General features: G+C 41.6%; 1 protein-coding gene across 2 annotated transcripts in view; it reads right to left on the bottom strand.

The window, feature by feature from the left end:
* The window catches only part of LOC146321770 (mannosyl-oligosaccharide 1,2-alpha-mannosidase IA), a 275,021-nt gene extending 251,477 nt beyond the window's left edge, over positions 1–23,544 (bottom strand). The window contains exon 1 of one of the 2 annotated variants that reach the window (XM_084727045.1): positions 21,805–23,544. In XM_084727045.1, the coding sequence (XP_084583171.1) occupies positions 21,805–22,371 (567 nt within the window). In that variant the 5' untranslated portion in view covers positions 22,372–23,544. The remainder of the gene's footprint in view (positions 1–21,804) is intronic. The other variant, XM_084727046.1, reaches the window with a different exon arrangement.
* Positions 23,545–23,843: the final 299 nt, after the last annotated feature.

Here is a 23,843-nt window from a genome sequence, read left to right as displayed (position 1 = left end):
CATTTAAAGAAATTATAATTACGGTGGTCTAAAAGTTCGATAAACACAAAGCAACCTTTAGAGGCCTGGATTTGAAGTCAGTGGCCCAATTTTATGGTCATTTTGTTCAGCGCTACCTCACAGCAGCTGTTAAGGTTTGATTTTACATTGATGTTAACTTAAAGTCTCCAACATGTTTCAAAGCGACCCCCATCCCCTCAGATGGCCTGATGGGATATGGCTTTGGCATGAACATGAATGGTGCTTTTTGTCACTGTGCCAACTCTGTTACTGTCAGCCTGGTCTGCCTGTGGCAGCCTGTGCCCAACAAGAGCCCTTTGTTTGTTTTGGTTTGGGCTTTTCTGCTCTGTTAGCTCCTTTAGCTCTGTTAGCAATGTAAGTTCACTCATGTGTCGACTTCCCTGCTAAAATAAGTCAGTTCCCTCTGGCCAACAGACCTCTACATGTGTGTTAGCACTGCTGTTACAGGCACTGTTTCAGAACCAAGCAGAAGAAAAACACAAATCTTGGCCAGGCGCCTTGAGGAATACAAAACACAGATGAGTCGACTCGATCCAACAAAAAGCTCCTCTCATGATGTATAAAATCATTATCACTCATGAATCTAACATTTGAAGCTCAGCGCTTTTCATCTCTGTGCGACTCATTAAACAACTGATGGAGAGTACTGAGGTCAAAATGTCACATTAAATCCTACATTTTTCAACACATATTTTAATGGATTCTTTTTTAGTTTCCTTTCTGGTAAACAGCAGCTGCCCTGTGACCAAAAAACAACAGAAAGTGTAATTCCTTCTACTTGCTTGTTACTGCTGTTGACTGTAGATCGACTTTGGTAAAACATTAGTCAAAAAATATACTAATATGAATGGATAAGCTTGGTCAAGAATGTAAAAGGTTGGTACAGTCTCATTATTTTAAATCAGCATTTCCCAAACTTAGGGTGGCGTCCCAAAATGGGTCACTGACCCATTTTTATTGGGCTGTCAACTGCAACTCAAAAATGCATAACAATGCTATGATATGTGAATTCAAATGGAGAAGAGTGCTCTTTTCAGCTCAGACGCTGTGTGTAGGCTGCGAGAAATGGAAGAGTTTATAAATGCTGGCTTCACAAAAGTCATTTAAAATGCAGGGGAGACGACTCACAGTGTTTTATGTGGAGAAGTGCTCAGTTGTGAGAGCTTAAACATGAACAAATTGGACGGACACCACCAAATTAAGCATTTTCAGCACTGGGGCAAGACAAAATAAATTTTTCCTGTGCAAAGAAGAGTCTTTACTCGAGTCTGTGTTTTGCAGGGCTCAGCAATAAGGATTGCTCGCTTGCCAAAAGGCAAGCAAAATGACATGTTGAAAGAATTAAAATATTTTGATAATTGATCAGTGGACAAAATATTAATTATATATTAATATATATATTAATAATTTTTCATGCAATAGTGGCAGAAAATGCTGTTTTCATCCTCTCAAATATGAGATAAGATTTCCATGCATGTCTGCTTTCTTCATTTATTATCATATTAAGACAAGACATTTTAAGATATCACTTTGGACTTAAAGAAACTGGGATGGACATTTTTCACTATTTTCTGACATTTTATAAATGTTGCATCCCTAGATTAAACATGACAATTAACTTTGTTGTTATTTGAAAGCCCCTAGTAAATGAAAAAGTTCATACAGGGTCAAGTAAATAATGACTTTGAGCAAGTAGATTTCTGACCCACATCAACACTGAACACTGTTTTGACAGCGGATAAGTAAGTCAGTGGTGTGTTTGTTTGTGTAGCATTTGAATTGTTTGTTTTGTGTGTCTGTTAGTTGGTGACTAATGTGTTGTTAGCAAGTTAACATCAGTTGTGATTATTGACGTTATCTTGCTAGCCAGGACTGACATTCTCACATTCATCACTGACTCGCAGGTTTGTTTGCGTCTCGATGAGACACCAAATTTCTCTCTTGGGTCTCAAGCTGAAAAGGTTTGGGACGCCCTGGTTTAAATAATGCGTTGATATTGTTCTACACAAAGGTCACACAAAGGGCAGAACATGTGACGCCACAACAGAGGTCATGTTTAGATAGGGAAGCTTTCATTTACAGCAGTAATAAAGACACCTGCATCAGAGGTATCGAGCTACACTGTAGATTACAGAAAATAATTGGTCCCTTTTGCCAATCAGAGCTTTCTACCCTTCAGTATCTTTACTAATTAAAACACTACACAAATTGCATTCATGCAGCATCTGCAATTTCCTTCTTTCTTGAACGCACCTTTGAGTAATGCCTTGAATGTTCCTTTATAGCTCTTCATTCGTTTAAACATTTTATAGTCAAATCTGTAGTCTTTGCTCTGACAGCAAATATCTCTCCATCTGATTCAATTACAGCAAGATGGTGTGACTGCAACAACCTGAGGGTCAAACAGAAAACCATTTGCAAAAATTACAGCTTATCAAGAATTTAACATCTGCATACATTACAGCGACATTCAGTTAGATGTACAAAATCGAAGACAGGTTGTTTCAGATGAGGTACAAGGAGTGGTTAGGGAGGACATAATTGCAATATCACTTTTTACTCTCAACAAACGACAATGTTGACAAAGCTAAAGAAGCAATCAAAGCAGCTGCCTCGAGGTAAACTGAGCTAGAGTCTCTAAAACAGGTTGAAAATGAGACACCAGTAAGACATTTTCTAATATCCATCTTCATCAGGGTTATACATTTACCATAGCCCAATGACCCATGGGCACAAAAAGTTACTCTGTGGCCACCAAGTATTCCATGTAGGTGGCCCACTGTGGCCACCAAGTTTTATCGTCATACTGAAGCTTCACCAGCACAATGCTACAATTTAACATTTTGCACCAAAAAAAAGCAATCAGACAGCTCAGCTCGCCAGCTACCTACCGATATATCGTGGCTATTTAAATATGAGTTTACTAAGCCTACTCAAACTGCTAACCCAATTTCCATTTTGTGACAAATTTCCATTTTATCTGAATTAGAGCTGCAGAATTAACCACAATATTATCAAAACTGAAATATGGGCAAGTGAAATATTGCTGCAGAGATGCCCTGGCCTAAAAATCTTCTCCTCCAGATGTAAGAAAACAACAATTTTCATCATCATTACAAGGTGTTTTTGTTTTTTTTGAGCAAAGATGAGAACCATACTGCCAAAATGATCATTTCCACTAATCGTATCACATATTGCAATTGGAATTTCAGTCAAAATAATGGCAATATGACTTTTTTCCATACAATGCAGCCCCAATTTGATGTTCTTGGATAATGAAGTATTCTGAAACCAATAAAAATGAAACTGCAGCAAAAATTTAAGAGAGCATGAAAGCTAGAATGTGACACATATAAGGACATAATGTACTGTGGTGTGTGCCGGCACTTTCCTCAAAATGGGCCCCATTCATAAGTTCTTTGTACAAACAGATGTGATCTTTTGTTTCTTGTTTGGTGTTGATGTGAGCCTGCTGCACCCTGAAGTGCTGCTCCAATACACTCATCCATGTCTGTCAGAAAGTTTTAATTTTTTATTTTTGCAGCATTTGGTATTTCCTTTTCCTTTATTTTCTTCTTTTCTCTGAGTTTAACGTTATCTGCAAATGTTAGTGGCTGGTTGCTTTGAGGTTTACACAAAGCACTTAAGTCTACTGCATTTGGACCACCAAAAGTGCACTTTGGCCACCAAATTTAGGGGCTTGGTGGCCTGTGACACCACTGCTTAAAAATATTAGCATCTACCCTTGGAGAATGACAAAAGGGCAAATAATGATGCTAATTTATCAGGAGCCTACATTTAGCTTTTGCATTTTACATATTTGCATGTCGACATTTGAATGTCTCCCGGGGCAAATGCCCTCAGGATCTTTCGTCTTCTCTTTAAAAGGCTGACGGCCAATTTGTGCCTCAAATGTCAACAAATAAAATCTCAAAGGTCTACGTGTCCCACACTTAGCTGGTAGTAACACTTTTATGTACCTAAAAACACACAAAGCATAAACACAAAAGGTGTGTTCCCTTCACTGCATTAATAGGCAGAATCTGGAACAGATGCTGGATCGATCTGTCAGGTTTTATTCACTCTAGTCAGCATATAGTCGCCTCCTGTAAAGACTCAGTGGGCCTCAAAGGTCCCAGAGCAAACTGTGTTTAAAACATCAAAACACACATATGCATAAACACACCACAACACGCACAAACACTGCTCTCATCCGTTCCAGCGTCCTGCTGCTCGATTCTGCTGGGCTCGGCTCTTCAGTTAATGGTCACTGCAGAATTAATTGCAACCATCCATCTCATTTTACTTGGAAAATACAATGGCCACGTTGCTTCTACTGTCACCCCCGCCATCCTCCACGCACTCAAACACACACAAACACACACACACACACACTTTGTTTTCTATACCCCCTAGAGAGGTCTGTTTTTCATTTACCTTCACTAAACTTTTTCAAAAAGTCATCTTTTGAGAACGTTCTGAGTGTTCACAGATGCTTTACATCTCACCTTACACGGTGCTTTCAGTGTTCTGACAAGTGTTGAATAATAACTTTCAGATCTAAGAAAATGAGCTGTGACATCTGCCTCTCCTTGGAAAACTGGTTTATTACAATAGAATTTTGCTTTTGTAGCTTCAACAAATGATCAAACAGTTTGATAACATTACACTAACCAAAGTAGTTGCTGAAACGCATGAACGCTGCAACAAAAGGTTGCAACAGGGCAACAAGCACAAGTGGTCACACGATACAGGTGGTCATACAGGTTGAAAGCAAACTGCCAGGTGAGTCAAACTTATTTGGATGATGAAGCGAAAGGCAACAGTAAAAACACAACTTGAAATTTCAATTGGAAAACAGACTTCCAGGTTTAGCCTATGCTAAATGCTACCTGCATTTGATCCTTATTGGACCCAGATCTAGAAAAAACAAAGTTATTATGGTACCACACACCTGTGGTGTCTGATAAAAATAAAGATTGTTTCAGGAATGCTTCCATTCACATGATGGGTGTCAAGTGAAACAGGAAAAGGTGTACCCTTAAAGGTGTTGATCAATCACACTAATAATTCTCGTCATCTGGTAACTGCACAAACAATGAAAACTGAGGTTTGCTTTGAAGGGAAGGTCTTTTTAAAAGGAGTTTCTTTGGGGGTTACAGGGTTTTCTGTATTGAGAAATGAGTATATACAAAGTAATGATACAGTGAATTAAAAATCGTATCTCTTTGTATAGTTGTATATTGCATTAATAATATATAGTTGTCACAAAATCCTAAGGCGAACCTGTTCTTGCTTCACAACACACCAGTGTGCCTCTGAACACCGTTTGGGAACCACTGCACTAAGAGACGAGAATAAAACACAGCGAATGTTGGCATTTTTAAACAAAGGGAACCTCTGTAGCTACTTTCAACACAAATACCTTTGATTGCGCGAAAAAAGCTCAATTCTATATTTTGACATTCTTTTTGCTACTCCCAAGCCAAGCTGAACACACATGCTTCAAAGTGGCTTTTAGAGAGAAATGTCTACATTTGTAGGAAGTCTTAAGACAGTTTTGCATGCAACAGAGCAGCACATTTACCTCACTGTTCGTAGCATGTTTCATTATCAGCTCAGTTAATGCAAATATCATACTAATCAAGGTCTGCACCAATTTGCAAGATTAATCAAGGTTTGCACCAATTAAACTCCTTCATATGGTGTCTGTTACACTCTGCAGTTAAGGAGCCAAAGCTTCTCAGATCTGGTGGTGACAAAACAAAAATAAACTCAACTGTTGCTAAGCCACAAGCCTGTGTTTAGCTTGAGAACTCTTGAGAACCTGCCACAAACCCGTCTTCAGGCCAGACTGAGTGGGAATAAACATATTTGAGTGCCAACAGAATTCAGTAGTTTCAGTAGAAATTCAAGTCAGAGTCAATTCATCTCACGTCAATCCAGGGAGTGAATTTTATTAAAACCTCACAGCCTGAACATACTGTCCTTTGTCATAATTACAGCTTTTATATCAAATCTATAATTACCATTACACTCAATCGGAAATTGCTGCTATGTCATTATGATGTGAACTGCCATTTTCAATGTGCATTCAGAATTGGAGTAAATTTAAAGTGACATGATCTCAGTCCCAGACACAATAATTCTTCCGTTGCTGGTGGAAGACACAATCTTTGGCTGGGGTCATTCGGATGTGTCACTATAACAGTCACGTCATTGTCATTGTCATTGCTCTCATTGTGTCCAGGAGACCGCAGCAGACATCATTATGAGAGAGCTGATGACCAGGCTCACATCTTTCCGGGGAGGTTTGGTTAGCAGCAGGTTTCCACTCTAATGGTGGGCCAAATTAACTCAGAGATGGATCGAGCTTGCGTTACGGTTATCGCATAAAAAGTCTAATTAGATCATTTGCATGACTCAGAGGCACCCCAGTTTGAACACAGGGGATAAAGGTAGAAACTGACTTCTTTTTTTTTTTCAGAATTGGATCTGATTCCTCTACTTTGTGCTAATTGACCCACAGACTGCTTGATTTTATGACACTTCTGTCAGGACTGTAAATTACACATTTACCTGTCAATAACATGGCTGCATACTAAATTCAATCATTAGCTATTTCTGAGTAATACAGCCTAATTATTGATGCTATGATGCCAAGAGAAAACCGTTTGATGTTTAATAGTTCAACTTCAATGCAATGAAATGAAACACATAAATGCACCCTGGCTCATAATGCACAACATAATTTGTTTTGTTTTATAGGCAGTAATTTAGGTAGAATTGATCAAGTTTTTCTATGCATGCTATATTATTTCTAATAATTAAAAGTACAAGTGAAAGTTTTCCAATTCTGTGCCCTAATGTCATTTTGGATTTTATGTAGGCCTATATAAATAAAGTGTTACAAGTGACACTGAAACAGCCATTTCACAGGTGTGTTGTTCAGTTGCATCATCTTCTCATGACACAACAACAGAAACAGTGTGGACTGAGAAGATTTATGCAGATCATGTCTATTACCTGTGTGCCTTGAGAAATAAAGTGGTTAAATTCAAAGTGTTTTTTATTAAAAATGGGTCACTGAAATATAGAAATAATTATCAACAGACAGATTCACTCCCTTATGTACCTTATAGGCTTTGTTGAGGTAATAAGGCAGTAAAAAAAAAAACTTTTCTAGCTCTGGGTAAAAAATACTACAAGTGACTACTCATATTGGGTTTGACAGAGGACATTCTCAGCTCCCACTACTCTATTTTAGTCTCATATGACATCAGTATCTGTTCAATATAAGTTGGAACTTCACTCACACAGAGTTCACGGTTATTATAAACGAAACCTGAAGTGAATATGAAGGGGTTTTTTTTATTTGTAAAGCTTTCATCACTCATAACCACCAATTTGTGCACCACAGGTTCACCAGCAGAGCAGCACAATGTCTCACACTGTAGGTCATCAGTTGTTAAGAGCAACGCATGAGGTTCTCCAAAAACCGTTACACCACAGTTGCCTCTGAAAAAGGATGGGCAGTTCCACCCATTTCCTGTTATTGAAACCTGCAGTATCACCATCCACTCATCACTGAAAGAGAAAATGAAAAGCAGAGGAGGAAAAAATGATGTCTCACAAATGGATTCTGACATGAAAGCAAAATAGACAACATATTGGGTTAAGACATTATTAGTTTATATAAAAGCATTTTTTTAAGGATATTAAAGGTTTAGAGAGATTGTATCCTCTCAGACAGACCCTCCATTCAGAAAGCATAATCATTCAAGATTTAAATGATAATTAGTTTTTTGATGTGAAGGGTTTAGCAGAATTTTTTAAGCAAATGGTTCCTGTCAACAGCATTTTAAAAAGGCTCTTAAAATGTTCGCACTATGACAGCTGCTTTCCTGAATAGGGGTTTTTTGAGTGTTATTTTGCAGAGGAATGACAGTTAATTTTGGACTGGCTTAGTTCTCACTGGTCAGGATAAATATCCAAGAGATTTTGAAGGGTTTATTTATCCTAAAAAGGCGTGCGTGTACCAATCACTTCCATATCCAGCTGTCTCTGTCCAGTGAAATATTAGCGCTCAAGAAATATGCTCAAGAGCCTGTCACCTACACTTCTCGTCCAATTAACGATCAGCGAACTGGTTGCTCTCACATCCACAAACAGTCATTAGTTGGCTATTGAATCAGTTTATTTGTTATTTCTTTTTTCTTTCCACCAACTGTGGAAGGATGAAAATCGCAATTATCTGCCTGCCCCATCATCCAACCTTGATGGAAAAGAGAGAAATCTATATGGCTCCCTAATGAGCACTGAGCACCGTTGCTGCCATTTGATTAGGGACTTAATTGTGATAATAATGAACAAATACACCCAGCTCTCGCTAAAACGGTCTTGTAAGCATTCAGCTAATTAATGGCTATTTGCCCACTGATGCTGATGAAGGAGAAAATCACTAGGGAGACACACTTCCCTCTCAACCCACGGCGAGCGAGACGGCACTGTGTTGACCGTGAAAACGGTCTGGTAAGCTTTCCATAAGAAGCTCTTGTCCTCACTCTGGGGAGAAACCCGATCCTGGCCAAGAGACGCCACTACATAAAAGATGATGTTGTCTTCCGGGGATCCGCCTAAATTGTAGGTCAAAGGCTTGACAGTATTATTCAGCCATCTTGAAAGTAGGCTGAAACCATGTCACAACACGATAACAACAATGCAGACGGGCCAATCTGCAACGACAGCGGCCGGGAAGCTCATGCTGACTCGCTAGAGGAGGGGACAGTAGGCAGAGCAGTGGCCATAAACACGCCTGGGGCCACACATCACCAGGAAGAAAGATGGGAGAAAGAAAAAGACGACAGAAAGAGAAGAAGGGATTACAGAGGGAGAAAAAAAAATCACAACTAGGACTAAACAAAAAGATGAGGAATGAGTGAGGAGAGGAGGAAGACATGGGTACAAGCCAGGTCCCCCAGCCCACTCTAATGTCTTGCCATTACCCTGTGAACACAGCCACGCATGTTGTTTCTGACCAATTAGGCAGACATAAAGGCAGGGAGCTGGAACTCAGCTGGGGGCTGATAGTCTGCTGGTCACATCTAGGCCACTCTCTCCCTCTCCGTCTCTTTACTTCATTCTTATTTGTTGGATCGGGCCGAGCAGCAAGGCCAACCAGAGAGAGTGGGAGCGTAGAAGAGGGTGGGGGCAATTTCGTTCAGCACCTGGCAAAGGATGTCAAGCAGAGCCTGCAGCTAACAAGACCATCCCTGGACCTTTCATCTTCTTCGCTTTCTTCATCTGCAGCAAATACACACACACACAGTAAAAACATGGCTGAAGGTTGCAAAAACTCAGCTAGGCTGAAAGCATGTGAGCTGTGTGGTGAGACTGTTGTAGGATGTTGGAAGCAAGGCTGTCAGCACTGACTAAAACTAAACTAAAAACTAAAAATAGGTCCGAAAAAAACATGTTAGCTGAAATAAAAATAAAATTCTGAACTTCTTACATCTTGCTCTTGGCAAATACCCCCCATATTAAAATAAAACAAAATTAAAACAAATGCTGAAACTAATAAAAACTGAAACTAAACATTTTTAAACCATAAAAACAAAACTGAAACGAGCAAAGCCACTGTGGAAACTAAGTGAAACTTAACTGAAAATGAAAATGAAAGTAAATAAAAATAAAAACTATTGAAAAATACAAAACTGGCTAATAGCTGGCTAGAAGTTCAGATAAATTCACAGAGACACAGTTGCAAACGCTGCATCTCACCCTGTTTCTTTGTTGTTATTAGAGTTAATAATGTCAGCGACTGCATAGATAATGGTATCAAATGTTTATTTATGCCTGACAGTGATGAGCATGCCAGCAAATAAGTAGAGAAAACTTTGTCAAGGCACAAACTTTGGGGAATTTTCCAGATGTTCTGATACCATTTTTTCCTTCCAAATACCAATTCTGATACCTGAACTTTGCGCATCGGCCAATACTCAGCACCAATCGGATACTAGTGCATTGAAAAGAAATCATCTCAGAGCTCAATCCACCCACTGAAAAGTTGGTTTTGTTCAAATTCACAAAAGACAGGCATTTCAAAAAGTCCACTCCTTCTGCCTACCACAAGCTGCTACAGTAACACAGACTTTTCAGTGTGATCTGATGCCAGGGTAAAACTGGCGTTTCTCTCTTCCACTGCCCACAAAATTTGTGCATGGGATGCTGGTGGAAGCAGCAGGGTCCTGTTTCAGGGATAATACATCATATGATATGAGGTTATGCATATTTGCTGATACCGACTCCTACATTTTAGGCAGTATCAGAGGCATTTTTTAAAAAAAAATCATTTTCTGATACTGGTATTGGTATTGGAACAACTCTAGCATTTCTGGCTTTATCAAAAAGCAATTTCCCAAGAAGGGAATCCTGTGGAACTTGGGAGCATCCAGTCAGGAATGAATGTGTGTTTTTTTTTCCAGTAATCACAGGCCTTGAGAAGCCAGGATTAAGAGGTATACTCACAATGACCCCATTATGTCAGCAGTGCCGGTAACTCAAGATAAATGTGCTTCCATGAACTTATTGCAACATCACAGTGCTGGAAGAGGGGGACTGATGGTGTAAAAACGTTTTTTTGAGACTGTGGCTGATGAAATGTAAGAAAAGCGGAAATTTACTTTACTAAAGAAAAAAACACACGTCCTGCTGCCAGGAGCGTTTGCTGGCTCACAGCTCTTTGCACTGCTCTGTTTGAGAAGGTGGTCAAAATGTGGACAAAATTGTAGCCCGGGACGTGACCCTCTGCTTTTTCTGGCAACTGACGCAAGAGCCACAGGCTATAGTAAACAGAGAGAGGGGGGAGCCTCGGACAAGTACAGCAAACAAATAGACTGGTGAGGCCTGATTTAAAGGCTGTGCAAATATGGAAGTGCAGGAGCAAAGAACAAGAGGGAGTCTCAGGGAAAAACTGGATTTCTATTGTGTGATGAGGGAAAACATCTGCAAACTGTTGACTGGGCCACGTCATCGGGAAAAGAAAAAACTCTTCAAGCTGTGTGAGACTTTTAAACAGCAGAGGAACATTAACTGTGCTCACATGCATCACTCCTGCACACGCACACATTCAAACACACACACACAAAATAAAGCATAGGTACATAAACCCCAATTTTGGACAAATAGTTGTACCTTACTGGCCTCTCAGGAGAGAAGGGCACTTAAGGCATTTTATCAGTTCAAGATGTGACATAATCCTCCACTTCCGCCCCTGGTCCACACCAACACACACACACAGAAAAGCACACACCGAAACAAACAAATCTGCACGTACAAAGCGGCCCATGTGCATCTTGTAACTCTATCCACAAAGAGTTGTCTATGAATGCACTTGCACGAATGTTGCGTGCACACACACACACACACACACACACACCTCGTGAAAAGCGTGCCTGAACAGAAAGACTTACCCTCAAGCTAGTGCCCCGACCACAAAGGGAATGCAGGGAGAAAACTGCCGTGAATGCAAAAAGGATGTTAGCTAACATCTCCCCCTCTTTTCTCACATCCTTCCTTTTCCTCTCTCCATCTCACCCGATCACTTACTTCCTGCAGTGATCGCCTGCGGGAGACCTGGTATTGTACAGCTTAATCAGCTTTTATCACCCACTGCAAAATAAGCTTCTCTAGCCGGACTATGATGTTTTCACCTGACAGCTTCTCTTCTTATTCTCTGAAACACAATATTTCCTGGATGCATCTGCTTTGACCTTTAAGTTCATCTGTCTTACACCGTTTTTAATTGTGCAGGGGTTCTGTCTTGGCTTAAGGGGACAGAAAATGGGGGATGAGTATGACAGAAGCAATCAATATCTTGGGTACCACTAAGCAAGATTTTCATTGGTCAACACCAGGTCAGCAAGCCACTCAAGTGTTGCAGCATTTTCTGCTCTAAACAGCAAAGCAAGCGTCTTAGGTCAGTGTTTCTTCTATACTTCTATAAAGAAATCACTCTTTCAGAAATCAGTTATTCTAGTAAACTGTTGACACTGGTTCAACTGAAGCTGAACCAGTTGAACACTAGAAGAGGTAACTCAGTAGAGTGCAGAGCCCCACCAGGCAAACAGATGGTGGAGCGCCTACTGCAATTCCACCACAACTGCAGATGTAACCAGCAGAGATTTTTTAATGTTTGGCCAATATTAACAAGTCTTTTCCTCCAATTTTCTGGCCAAATGGAAGTTATAAGTTCCAGTGAATGATTTCCAATGAACATGCTGAGACTTTTTTTTTTTTTTACAGAGGGGGACAGAGGACTGTTTTCTCTCTCTTTACAAGTATATACCTGATAACTTGCCATATGTATCTTTCTAGCTATGCACTTCATTGTGTATTTCTATCTATTAATACATTAATTCTATTTAATCATTTACTTATTATTTTCATTTGGGAGGGAGCTTGCTTTTGTTTTGGGTTTTTTTGTTTTTGTTTTTTTTTGGTTTCTTTTTTCTTTTCCTTGTGCAGGTTGTTTTTGTTTTTTTTCTCTAATTGTTATTCTGTTCCCATGTCTTTTCTTCTTATTCCTGCATACAATGTTACCAAATGTATCATACAGTATTATCATTTTTGTTGAAAACCACAATAAACAGAGTTGCAAAAAAAAGACAAACACTGAACGTAGGTATATTTTTTAAGAAGCGGGAAAAACCTTTTGCTCTTTTAACATAATATAGTGAGTTAATGGAAGGTATAGATAACAAACACTCTTTTTACAGGCTGAATAGTTGCTTCTGAGTTTCATTTAAGTTAATGTCACACTTTTGATTCTCAAAACAGACCATGAATTCAGCTGCAGCAGTTCTCAGTTTTAATCTGTAAAGGAAATTACTACCTGATATGTGGTTTTAAGAGCAGAATAAATATTTTATGCTTGTGTATAGCTGGGTGATATGGATCAAAAATCAGATCTAAATGGGCTAATGTGCTCATGTTAGATGTCAGAAGCACTTTTATTAAAACAGACTATGATCAAAAAATGCAAAGACGGGTTGTCCTTCCCTGTTTGAACACTGGCTTGGGCTCTAGAAAGGTACAACAGTGTACCAGGGTACTAACAAATCCTGGCAATATGATTTTCAGCACCATCATAAATACAGACAGACTTTCTGTTAAACTACTGAAAGGAAGATGCTGTATTGCACTATGTAACACACACACACACACACACACACACACACACAAAAAGGTGAGTAGTGAAGTTGTTGGTGGAGCAGTATATGCACAGTTTAGCTTTGAGTTTGTCAGTGAATAAAATCTGAAGCTTCTCAAGACCGAAGCAGAGCTCCTCATACCCAGAGTGTGTGTGTGTGTGTGTGTGTGTGTGTGTGTGTGTGTGTGTGTGTGTGTGTGTGTGTGTGTGTGTTGTTTCCCAGCTGTGGGAATAGCGTTGCTATGACGATAAACTCTGCCTACATTGTGTCAGTACTACAGTACAGTGGAGTACAGTTGAGTTGAGCCACTTTACACAGGTTTTGCACAAATATTGCCGTAACATCATATACCCAGGTAAAATGTCAGGAAGGCATGTAAAGATACCACCCAAGTCTATTTGTAAATACAGCTGAACAATATGTCAACATGCAAATAAATAAATAAATAAAATAAATAGTCTATATTAAATAAACAGGCCTATCTTTGTACTCTATTTTAATCAGTCTTATTGTTGAAAATGACTGGTGGAACATTCTCAATTGCAGGTTTTCCTCTCCTGCTTGACAAAATACACCGCTGTGCAAATAATAATAATGTAAACAGAACAGGCCTACTTAATTTGACAAAGAAGTTAAGTTTTTTTTTTTTTGAGGCACACAATTCTTTGCAACAACAAGCTTTGTTCCTGGGCAGAAATCTGCATGACTGGGCTTGCAGTAGCAGCAGCAGTAAGACATTTACTTACACACTTGTCATGCTGTACATCACACTAAGTTGTCTTATTAAATGCACCGTCTTTGCATGCAGTGAGTCTGAGCTCACCGCAGGCGATGACCTCACCTACATTTCCTCAAGTTTGCTTCCGGGAAATCGTCTGTTATTACTTTGTGTGGCTCCACTGCAATGCAACGTTTGATATGAAGAGTTTCAAGATCACTACATGAGCACCAAGTTTGAAAGTGACTGGAAAAGTCTGTTGTTCCTCTAACCTGGTTGATTAATGATGGTTGATTAATTAATGAGTGAGAGCAAATAAACTTATGAGGATAATGACTGAGAACTGCACTTACAATAAAACACTCAGTGGTATACTCGTCCCTGCCTTTTACACATTATTACTGGCTGTTTGTGATGTTAATAACCTGGGAAGGTACACTGTTATTACAATTACTGTAAGCAGCCCTGAGTAAAAACCATGTTACATGCTGGGGTGTTACATGTTACATGCTGCAGATACCTGAAAGTTCATACAGCGACACAGAAGAGAGACTAAATTTCAATACAAAAAGATTCTATTAGAAGCTACAAAAGTACTGGGAGCTGAACATTAAGAGACTTTAAGAAACGTCTTCCTCTCTGATCTCCTGCACACATGAGCTGAGTATCACAACACTCGCTTGTTCGAGGGGGAGAGAGGAGACTTGTCACAGGCCGCGGCTGGCAAGACATCACCACAGCACGCTTGGAGGCGGGTCGGGCTCGCTTTGGCCCCACTCCAGAGTAGGTCCATCTCTGGCTTGGCTCAGCACAAAACAACGTGCTGAAATTGATAATAGAAATGCAATTCGGCACAGTATGCTTTGGCTCAGCGCGGTCAAAAGTGCTGGTGGAAAAGGCTCACAGGTGTGGCTGCTGAGGGTAACTGGGGCACCTATATAGAAGGGGAGGGGACTGTAGCTCACTCTGTTTTTCCTTCTGGCCTGGCAGCAGGAGCTGCTTCAGCAGGACCTTAGGCAGTTGTGTGACCCTATGTAGGGTTTTTTTTGGCTCTCTTTTCCATTTCCCTTTTTTTCTGATGGGTCCAGTGGTTCAGTGTTTGCAGCTTTATTTCTGTTGTTAAGGCTTTAGTGTGTTTATGTTAGGGCAAAAGGGACAACTCTGTAACGTTGGCCCCATGTGGGCTGGACAGAGGTGGCTCCCCTTCTTTTGTTCTTTTTGGTTGGCCCACCAGTATTTAGTTAGTTTGGGAGAGGGTTTAATGTAGTTAGATACCTTTTAGGTTTTTGGTGTTTGATTCGGTAACCCCCACTGTCTACCTGTTTCAATAAAAGAAACGTGTTTTTTGTTTTTTAGGGTGTTTGTGTTTTAGTGTATCGTAACAACCGACAACATGTTAAATTAGCACAAACTTTTCAGAAAACGGGTCAAATGGTCAATTTACTCTTGTGCAGCAGCAGAGGCCTGCATTAAAGTCTGGCAGAGTTGATGGGTTGATAATATCTGCCTCATGTGCCATTGAGTTACACAATATATCAATACCCAGCGGGCCTAGCGGCTCACGCCCCCACACAGAAACAGAAAAGACAACGACAGGCTCATATTCCAAACGCCAGCCAGCTGACATATGCACAGCGTCCACAGAGGAGAGGAAAAGCACAAATGCTACAGCTCTGTAGGAGCGCCGGGAGAGTGTAAGCCTTTTCTTAAGACTTTGTTCATCTTCCGTTTCTTTCTTCTCGCTCAGCAGGCGGCCATTTTCCTGGCTCAGACTGAAGGTTGTTTGGCACACCTGGTTCGTAGCAGGAGACAGCAGCGGAATGAGGGGTGGAGGGAGGTCACGGTGCTCAGAGCCGGCCAGGAGGCGCCGGCTTAACGGCGGCATTTTATTCAGACAGACACCCAGCTCACTGGTCATTACTGCTATAAGGGGATTTCAGATCCGGCTACAAGCTCACCTATTTCTGCAGCATTGTGTTGGTTTTGTGAGCCTGTGTGTGTGTGTGTGTGTGTGTGTGTGTGTGTGTGTGTGTGTGTGTGTGTGTGTGTGTGTGTGTGTAATGTGGCATTTCAGTTGCCAGAGTGTAGACAAATTTTTGGGCGATTTTCCTCCGTTAGCAATACTCCATTTTGCACTGCAAAATACTTTCAATACAAAATACTTTATTGTATGGCATTCAGACAATTCACCCTCAGGTTGTTTCGCAAATATTGATTTTAACCTTAAATTTCAATAACTGTCTGTGTCTCAAGAGTGAAAAAACAACATTTAAACTTGTCACTATATTGTACTTTTATTAAACATCTAAATTTATGGCACAGCAGTAAGAGAGAGTATTCGTCTGACTGGAGGAAAACTTTACTAAAATGTCTTTGAGCAGCACACAACTAATCTAGAGTTGTTGTTCTTTGGTTGAACCCGACCTCTGACGTCCTCAACAAATTGGTCTTCATAGGTCAGACATATATCCAACTTCAAGTTCTTAAAGGGATAGTTCAGATTATTTGAAGTGGGGTTGTACGAGGTACTCGATAGTCAGTGTAGATGGAGGTCTTCACGCCCACACTTTGGAGAAGCAGAGAACAGTATCAGCACAGACGCTAAGTGATGTACTGTTGTAGACAGGGTCAGCAGCAAAATCTATTTTAACCACCAAAAATTTCAAAATATATTTAAAATATTTTCATTGCTTTGCTTTTCTGTTGGATGCACTGATTTATCAGTATTTATCTCATACAACCTCACTTCAAATAATCTGAACTCTCTTTAAGCAATTTTTCCAGCCATTTCAGGTGTTCAGTTACATTTTTTTTGGAAGCTCCCAACTAAAAAACAAAATATGCAAATAACCTGGGAATTAAATACTGGCTATTTTACCTTTACATGTTTACTTAACTAAAAGATGGATTAAGCAGATGAGGTGAGGTCTGTCTGTGAAGTGAGCTAACAAACTGTCTTATCAACTTTGTGCACTTCTGTTACAGTTTGTGGATTAAATTGTTTTGTGGTCCTTTAGCCTGTTTAGAAATCTCTTTCCTGCACTAGGGGGGTTTCCATTTCTCCAACACACTGCTTATTATTCTGAATTGCAGGCACGCATGCACACATCTGACTGACCATTAAATAGACTTGTTTTAAAACAGAACAGATGTACCTCATTTGATTGTTGTTAGCCTGCACAGCGATGCAGGTGGGCTTCAGTACTGGATGGATAAACACAGTGACAACCCTTCCAACTGAAACTGTCAAACTCCAAAATTCATCCCCAAGCACGGAGATAATCATCTAGATAAGCCATCAACACACACTGTTAGCGGACACACACACACAGCGACAGGACAAAGAGGCCCTGAAGACTTTTATTGCTCCACTGGAGGAGTCTCTGCCACGGGAGGCTGCAGTGTGTCTGTCCTCTCACTGCAGCACTCTAAGCTGTCAGCTCTATCTCCTTCCTGTGCTAACTTCTCCCTGTGTGAATGCATCGTATGTTAGAGGCCACATTATACAGTGTATTCCCTCAAGCGAAGGCCCTCATTTGATTGCGGCGGCATATCAAATCCAGCCGACGAGAGGAAAGAGCAAATCTCTGGGCTTTATGGGGCCTGTCTTTTAATGCACACTTCTCTTTTGATGTATGTGATGTTGTGGGGACCAGCAGAGAAGAGAGATATGCAGGTTTCCGTCTCGGATTGTTACAGAGCTCCTCTTCATTCTTTGATGTCCCCTTTTCTTTGCAGTTGTTTGTTCGGATATGCCACTTCTGCGCTGTGAATCTAGTATTTTAACATTGTTCTCCAGTGTGTGCAACCTTAGTGAATGTTAAGGACATCAGCAGCAAAATGTGCATGTAAAAAAGGACAACCCCCCGTGTTGCTCCGGGCGTGTGTTTTTGTGGTGCGATCCCTGCTATCTAGCCTCTTATGCCGGAGCCAATGAGGCAGCAACAGAGCTGTGCAGGCAACTCAGTAAGCCATGACATCACAGAATTACAAATAGGAGGCTGTTTGAAAATTACTCTCATCTTCATCCTGCTGAGGACACATTGCAGGAGAATGAACTGTCTACTAGCTACAGGGTGTAGCTGGAATAGGTAAACAGCACCTTGGCGACTTTGGCAGTATTTGCTGGTATCCTGGGGGGGGCTGCTTTCAAAAATGTGCCTTGTGTGATCAGACTGTCATTGTCCCTTGTTTCACCCTCGCTTGGCAGTGGGTGCACACACAGAGGAAGAAGGTGGGGAGTCTGCTTTCTAGTTGTTGGCAGTTGAGAAAAACGATGCCCATTCACAGTTTGGGCATTGAGGCACTCAGTGGGCTGGACCAGACCCTTTTTGTTGGCTTTGGAAAAGGGGGGGGTATCCTCTCTCTGCATTCCCTTACAGTGAACAAAAAGGCTGCTTTTACCGGGCTGCTCTGTCTGAGAGAGTGACAACTAAAAATTCAATTTTTTGTATTTCATGCTTCACAAAAGTATACATCAAATAAGCTACAAATGTTTTATTGTTACAGTTACTCCCTGGTTTTACATCTGTAAGCCTGGACAAAGCACAGGCTCGCAGTGTGTCAGCCTGTGCTGGCAGCATGAATGTGAGCTTCCAGAAAAAAAAAAAAAAGAGAAGCCGTCTGGAACTTTGCCAGCAGGCCTGAGACAGTGGAAACTGTTGCAGCAACAATAGCAAACCACAAAAACGCACACTAGGCTGTGGACATGGACACAGAAGCACGCAATGTGAGTAAACTTGTCCAGTCTGCACTTCAAAGCCGTAAAGGGATAGTTCAGAATATATAATGTGGGATTGTATGAGCTACTTATTAATAGTCAGTGTATTACCTACAGTAGGGTTGACACAATACCAGAATTTTAAACTTCGACATTTGTATAAATAAATAATACTTGATACCAGCAAGGAAGACAAACAACGTACCTGAAGTGGTCAGGCAGCGCTTTCTGATGGGGAACCCCCATGTTATGAGCCAAATGTTGCTCTCTCCAAACCAACCCAACTCCACAGGCAAAATCATTCATTTTAACTTGCAGAACACGGGAGTTCCTGGTCCACTGCTGCCTTAATGTCTTAGTCTGTTTGTGTTATTAAATGACTTCAGTGAATCCAGATTACCTTTTTTTTTTATAAAACACAGGAGTCACACAATAACACAAACAAGCTACCAGATCAAGGCAGCAGTAGATCAGTGACTGTTCTGCAAGGTAAAATGAATAATAACAATACTTAATTTGTAAATGGCCTTTTTTTTAAGGCTAAAATACCTTTTGCTGCTTACCACGTCCACAGCAGTGCATTCCTTAGCTTCTGTGCTTGTACTCCTCTCTGATTCTCCAGACTAGAGGCATGCCAACCGCCATCTACTATAGGTAATGCACTATTGATAAGTTAAATAATCTTTACTACACCTTTAATAAAAGGTCTTCACTCAAGGAAATACAATTAATATTCTGCATTGCAGATTGGGCGTGGCAGAAAATAACTTTTTCTTCAAACGACTATCCATGACCCCGAGGCAAGAACTTTGCAGAGCTCAGCTGAACAGACCAGGCGGGCAGAGTCACATTGACATTCACTTGAAAGAGCATCAAAGGAGAAGGTATGAGTCAGTGAGAGCTCAGTGCACGGGGGCACATAACCCTCTCTCCGTCCTCTGACGCCTCAGTTATCACGTAGCACATCACCTCAAGGTATGAATAGCATGTGAGCAGCGTGAGAGGGTGACAGCAGGCTGGAAGTGAGAGTGACAACAGGACTTATCCATGTCACATGCCAAGGCTGAAACCCATCTGCACATGCTGGCCAATGGCTTCCCCTGCTACACACCCCTCCTCCTCTCCCTCCTCTCCCTCCTCCTCCTCCTTCTACTCCTCCTCCTCACCAGCTTCACTTGCCTTGAGTGGGTACAGATGTGTGATCCACAGACGCTCCCACTCTGGAGCCCTTATTGGAGCCACAGGGCTCAACAAAGGCTGGCACACAGCTTGAAGAGCTCCTGGCCAAAGTGTCACTGCACACAGTCACATCATTTGCAGGCGATTGTGTGAGGGTGATAGAGGTGCCACAGCTAAATGCAGGACATTTTATCACTCAGACTGACCTGATGGGATGCAATTTAACGGCTCACATAACACAAATATGGCAAGCTGATAAGTCATATTAGTACATGCATGAAGGCAAATAATCATGAATGAATGAATTTAATGAGATTATTCTAAAAGAAAAACATGGAATATCCTGCAATCTCACTCAAGTACTCAGCACTAAACTTCTCCCACGAACGGATTATTAAACACTGCAATTTGTCTTTTGAAGACATTTTTTTTGTTAATATTCAGATCATTTTTAAGACTTCATGTAATCTCAGCTACAGATGGCAGAAACATTCACGTTATCTTTAGTCCTGACACTGTTCTCCAAAGGCACGGGGTAAATTTAGACAACCGATATGATTGAGAGGGGTTTATTTTGTCTGTTTGACAGGAGCTTGGCAAACAGCTGTCCCACTGCTTCTATAGACAGATCGTCGGCATTGTCAAACTAATTCAGACAAATCAAACTCGACGGCGGAAATATAATTACCTCTTTCAAGTGTGCATGTCTGTTTTTTAATATCTGAATAAGGCTGGCTGCTATTTATCTGCTGTGTTTGTCTGTTCATGCTTTGACAGCACGAACACACGCTCCGATTCAAAAGACCGGCTGAAAGTTTGTTCTATGAAGCCACGGAAACACTCAAACAAACTGCCTATAGACTATTTTGTGGAGAAAGCTGACTGAACCAATGTGATAGATCAAACATGAATCATATTGCACAGCGTTTGTCCTGGATTCACCCTGAAATACACTTCCTGTTTTTCTCTTTAGCATCAGTCTTTACTTCCCGTAATACCACCACCACCAGATTATTATTGTACTTTCGCACATAACCCTTGAGGATACCAGATGTCAACGTGTAGAAACATTTTACTCAGAGATTTTTCAAAGTGGGAGGTGGGCCTCCAAACAGCTTCGGGGGCGGCTCAGTGAATGGAAGTGGAAAATTATAATGTTAACACGGAAATTATCAAAATGAGATCACATAAAATAGCCTAAATTATCTGTTTGCTTTGGTTACATAAATAGTTCAGAGATACAGTTTCACTGTTTTCCCCTCAGTCAGAAAGTAATAAATGCCTTAGGACAAACCTTTTTTTATGTATTCAGTGTATAGCCTGAAGTTAGGTAAAACAGCAATATTTGGTGATTTCAGCTCCACTGTCGACTGTCAAGGGGATCAAATAACTACAGCTGGATTTAGTTATCGACTATTAAATTAACTGATAACTTAGTTATCAGTTTGTTTTTAAGAAAACAGTGTTCTCTTATTTCATCTTCTCAAGTGGGATTATTTTTAAAAATATTAAACTGAATGTATTTAGGTTGTGGACAAAACAAGTCATTGGGAAACTGATCAATATTTTGCACATTTTATGGACCCAACAACAAATCAGTGAATCAAGAAAAAGTTAAACAGATTAATTGATTATGAAAATATTCATTATTTGCAGCCTTAAAATCTGATTTTGTTCCTGCAAGCAGACTTTCAGGTCTGAAAATACAGACTGAACCGAACTGAGGTTGCGACTGAGCACTTGGATCTTTTTTTTTTTTTTTTTTACAGTTCAGCACTTTCGTTACTATCAAACATTCTTCTTGTATTATTTTTGAACATGTGGTATTGATAAAGTATTGAAGTATCGATAGTTTTGAGAGCCTTAGAGGGGCGTCCCACAGGCTCAGACTTTGAAAACCTCTGATTTTCCCTGACATGATCCCCCTGCAGCAGGGTCTCCGTCTCATCTCTTACCTCTTTGACTTTCTCCCGGCGCTCGTTGGTGGCGGGGTCCCTCGGCTTGCCGTAGTCTCTGCCCAGCGGTGGTTTGAGCAGACACCTTTTAAACTTGTTGTAACTGAAAGTATCCGAGTTGCCACTATGGTCCGAAGCGGTGGCTCTTTCCGAGGCGGACTCCAGGACTGCTTTGGACCGGGGCAGAGTCAGCTCCTCCTGGGCTTTGCCCCCGGCCAGCCGCTCCTCGGTCGCCTCATGAGAGACAGACGGTTTGCGGCTGAGACTCTTCAGCTTGGTGCTGCTCGTCTCCCCTTTGGCCGAGGTCATGCCCCGCGGGTGCTCCTGCTCCTTGGGTCTTTTTAAGTGCTCCCTGGCATCGTTCTCGGACCCGGAGCCGACCGTGACCGGCTGGGTCTCGGTCTTGGACAGAAAAATGCGCTTTAGTCGCACAGAGTCGGGCAAAAAGAAAAGGGCCCCAAAACACAGTGTTACCAAACCCGAGAGAAAGAGCAGAAAGACGAATTTCTGGGACAGGCGCAGACCCATGCCCGATGCCGACACACCGGGCAACTTTCGGAAAACCATTGAAACTTTTCTTGAGACGTTGCCTTAACAGTGTTTTCTCCGAGACTACACAGTGTTTCTTTCACTCTCTACCGAGCAGCCTCTCTGCTGCTGCTGTGGGGCATGTGTAAAAACTAGATATGCGGGATTTAAAACACACCCCCGTGACACTTCCAGAGCAGCATAAACAGCCTGCCAGAGCTGTCTTTATCTCGCTATCGATTGGATCTGCATAAGCATAAGGTTAGGCCTGCCTACATCAACATTTTACCAATCATTTGGCAACGCAACTCCACAGCTTTGGGTTTTGTTTTTCATCCACACAACGCAATCACTGACATCAATAGACTGCAGGATTTAGAAATGTAAATCATAAAACAGCACAGGGCTTCGGGGCTCACAGATAAATGGCACTGGCGCTTACTGAAGCAGCTATATTCAAGAATAACAGGATTACTACAGCACACGCCAGGCTAACACATAAATGCACTTTTACAGGAGATATTCTCGCAGTCTGTCAGGCCTGTGAACAAAGTTGTGTCTCGATGCATTATTCCGGATCGTCAATAACACACTGCCCTACGGTGCAAAACCTCAAGCGTGCAGCAGAGCATCTTTTCCTTGTCTCCCGTTTAAACCGAGCCACGTTGCTGCTGCATTTACGAGACCTCTGAAATCACATTAAAAAAAGAGGAAGCCACAATCTGACGCGTTGATTGCATCTATCCTGTACAGCTGGTGGACGGAAACGCGTGTGCATTCATGTCGCCGATCTGTCAACTGCGCTCCTTCAGAAAAAAGCCTCCCGTTTCCCCGCTCTCCACTGGCGTCAACGCGCCGGGCGAAACAAATCGCTGGATGACATGAAAAGAAGGCGGGTTTTTGTCCCATGCGAAGTTATCCTAGCCCCTGATCCAAATCCACGGGATAAACAAATCCACCATCCAGTCCTCCGCCGGGGTCTTCCAACAAAGACAGACACACCGCCGCTGCCGCCGCCTCGCCGCGTCGTCGCTCCCGGTACCCGCCGTCAGTCCGTCTGCCTGCCGCTGCTGCCGCCGCTGCTGCTGCCTCTCTCACGCCTGTAGCGCGCACTTGTGTCGCCGTGCTATGCCGTGTGTGGACGTCCGCCTGCGTAAAAAACAGCGAGAGGAGAGGAGAGGGCTGGAAATGTAACATATAGTGCGGGCAGGGCGGCGAGAGGAGCGGAGAGGAGGGGGCTGAGAGAGATAGAGACGAAACGGTCCGCCGCTCGACAATCCAGTGGGCTGGTCGGGCTTCTTGATGGATATTCACAACGGCTTATCAAAACACAGTTAAGCCGTTTGGACAAAAGGAGGAAAGAGGTCTGAATGGCTTTGTAACGTTAGAGAAACCATCCACACACACCCCCGAGGAACATGAGCTTGTTTAATCCTGGAAAAGCTTTTAGAAGAGGGGACATAGATCTGCTACAGATGTCTCAGCAGCCCGCAGCACAATGAACAAAATAT

This window comes from Lutjanus erythropterus, chromosome 9 (assembly GCF_056507025.1).
Source record: "Lutjanus erythropterus isolate fLutEry1 chromosome 9, fLutEry1.hap2, whole genome shotgun sequence".
NCBI classification, from domain to species: Eukaryota; Metazoa; Chordata; class Actinopteri; order Lutjaniformes; family Lutjanidae; genus Lutjanus; species Lutjanus erythropterus.
The sequence above is the reverse complement of the archived record's forward strand: the minus strand, read 5'-3'. Positions and strand labels throughout refer to the sequence as shown.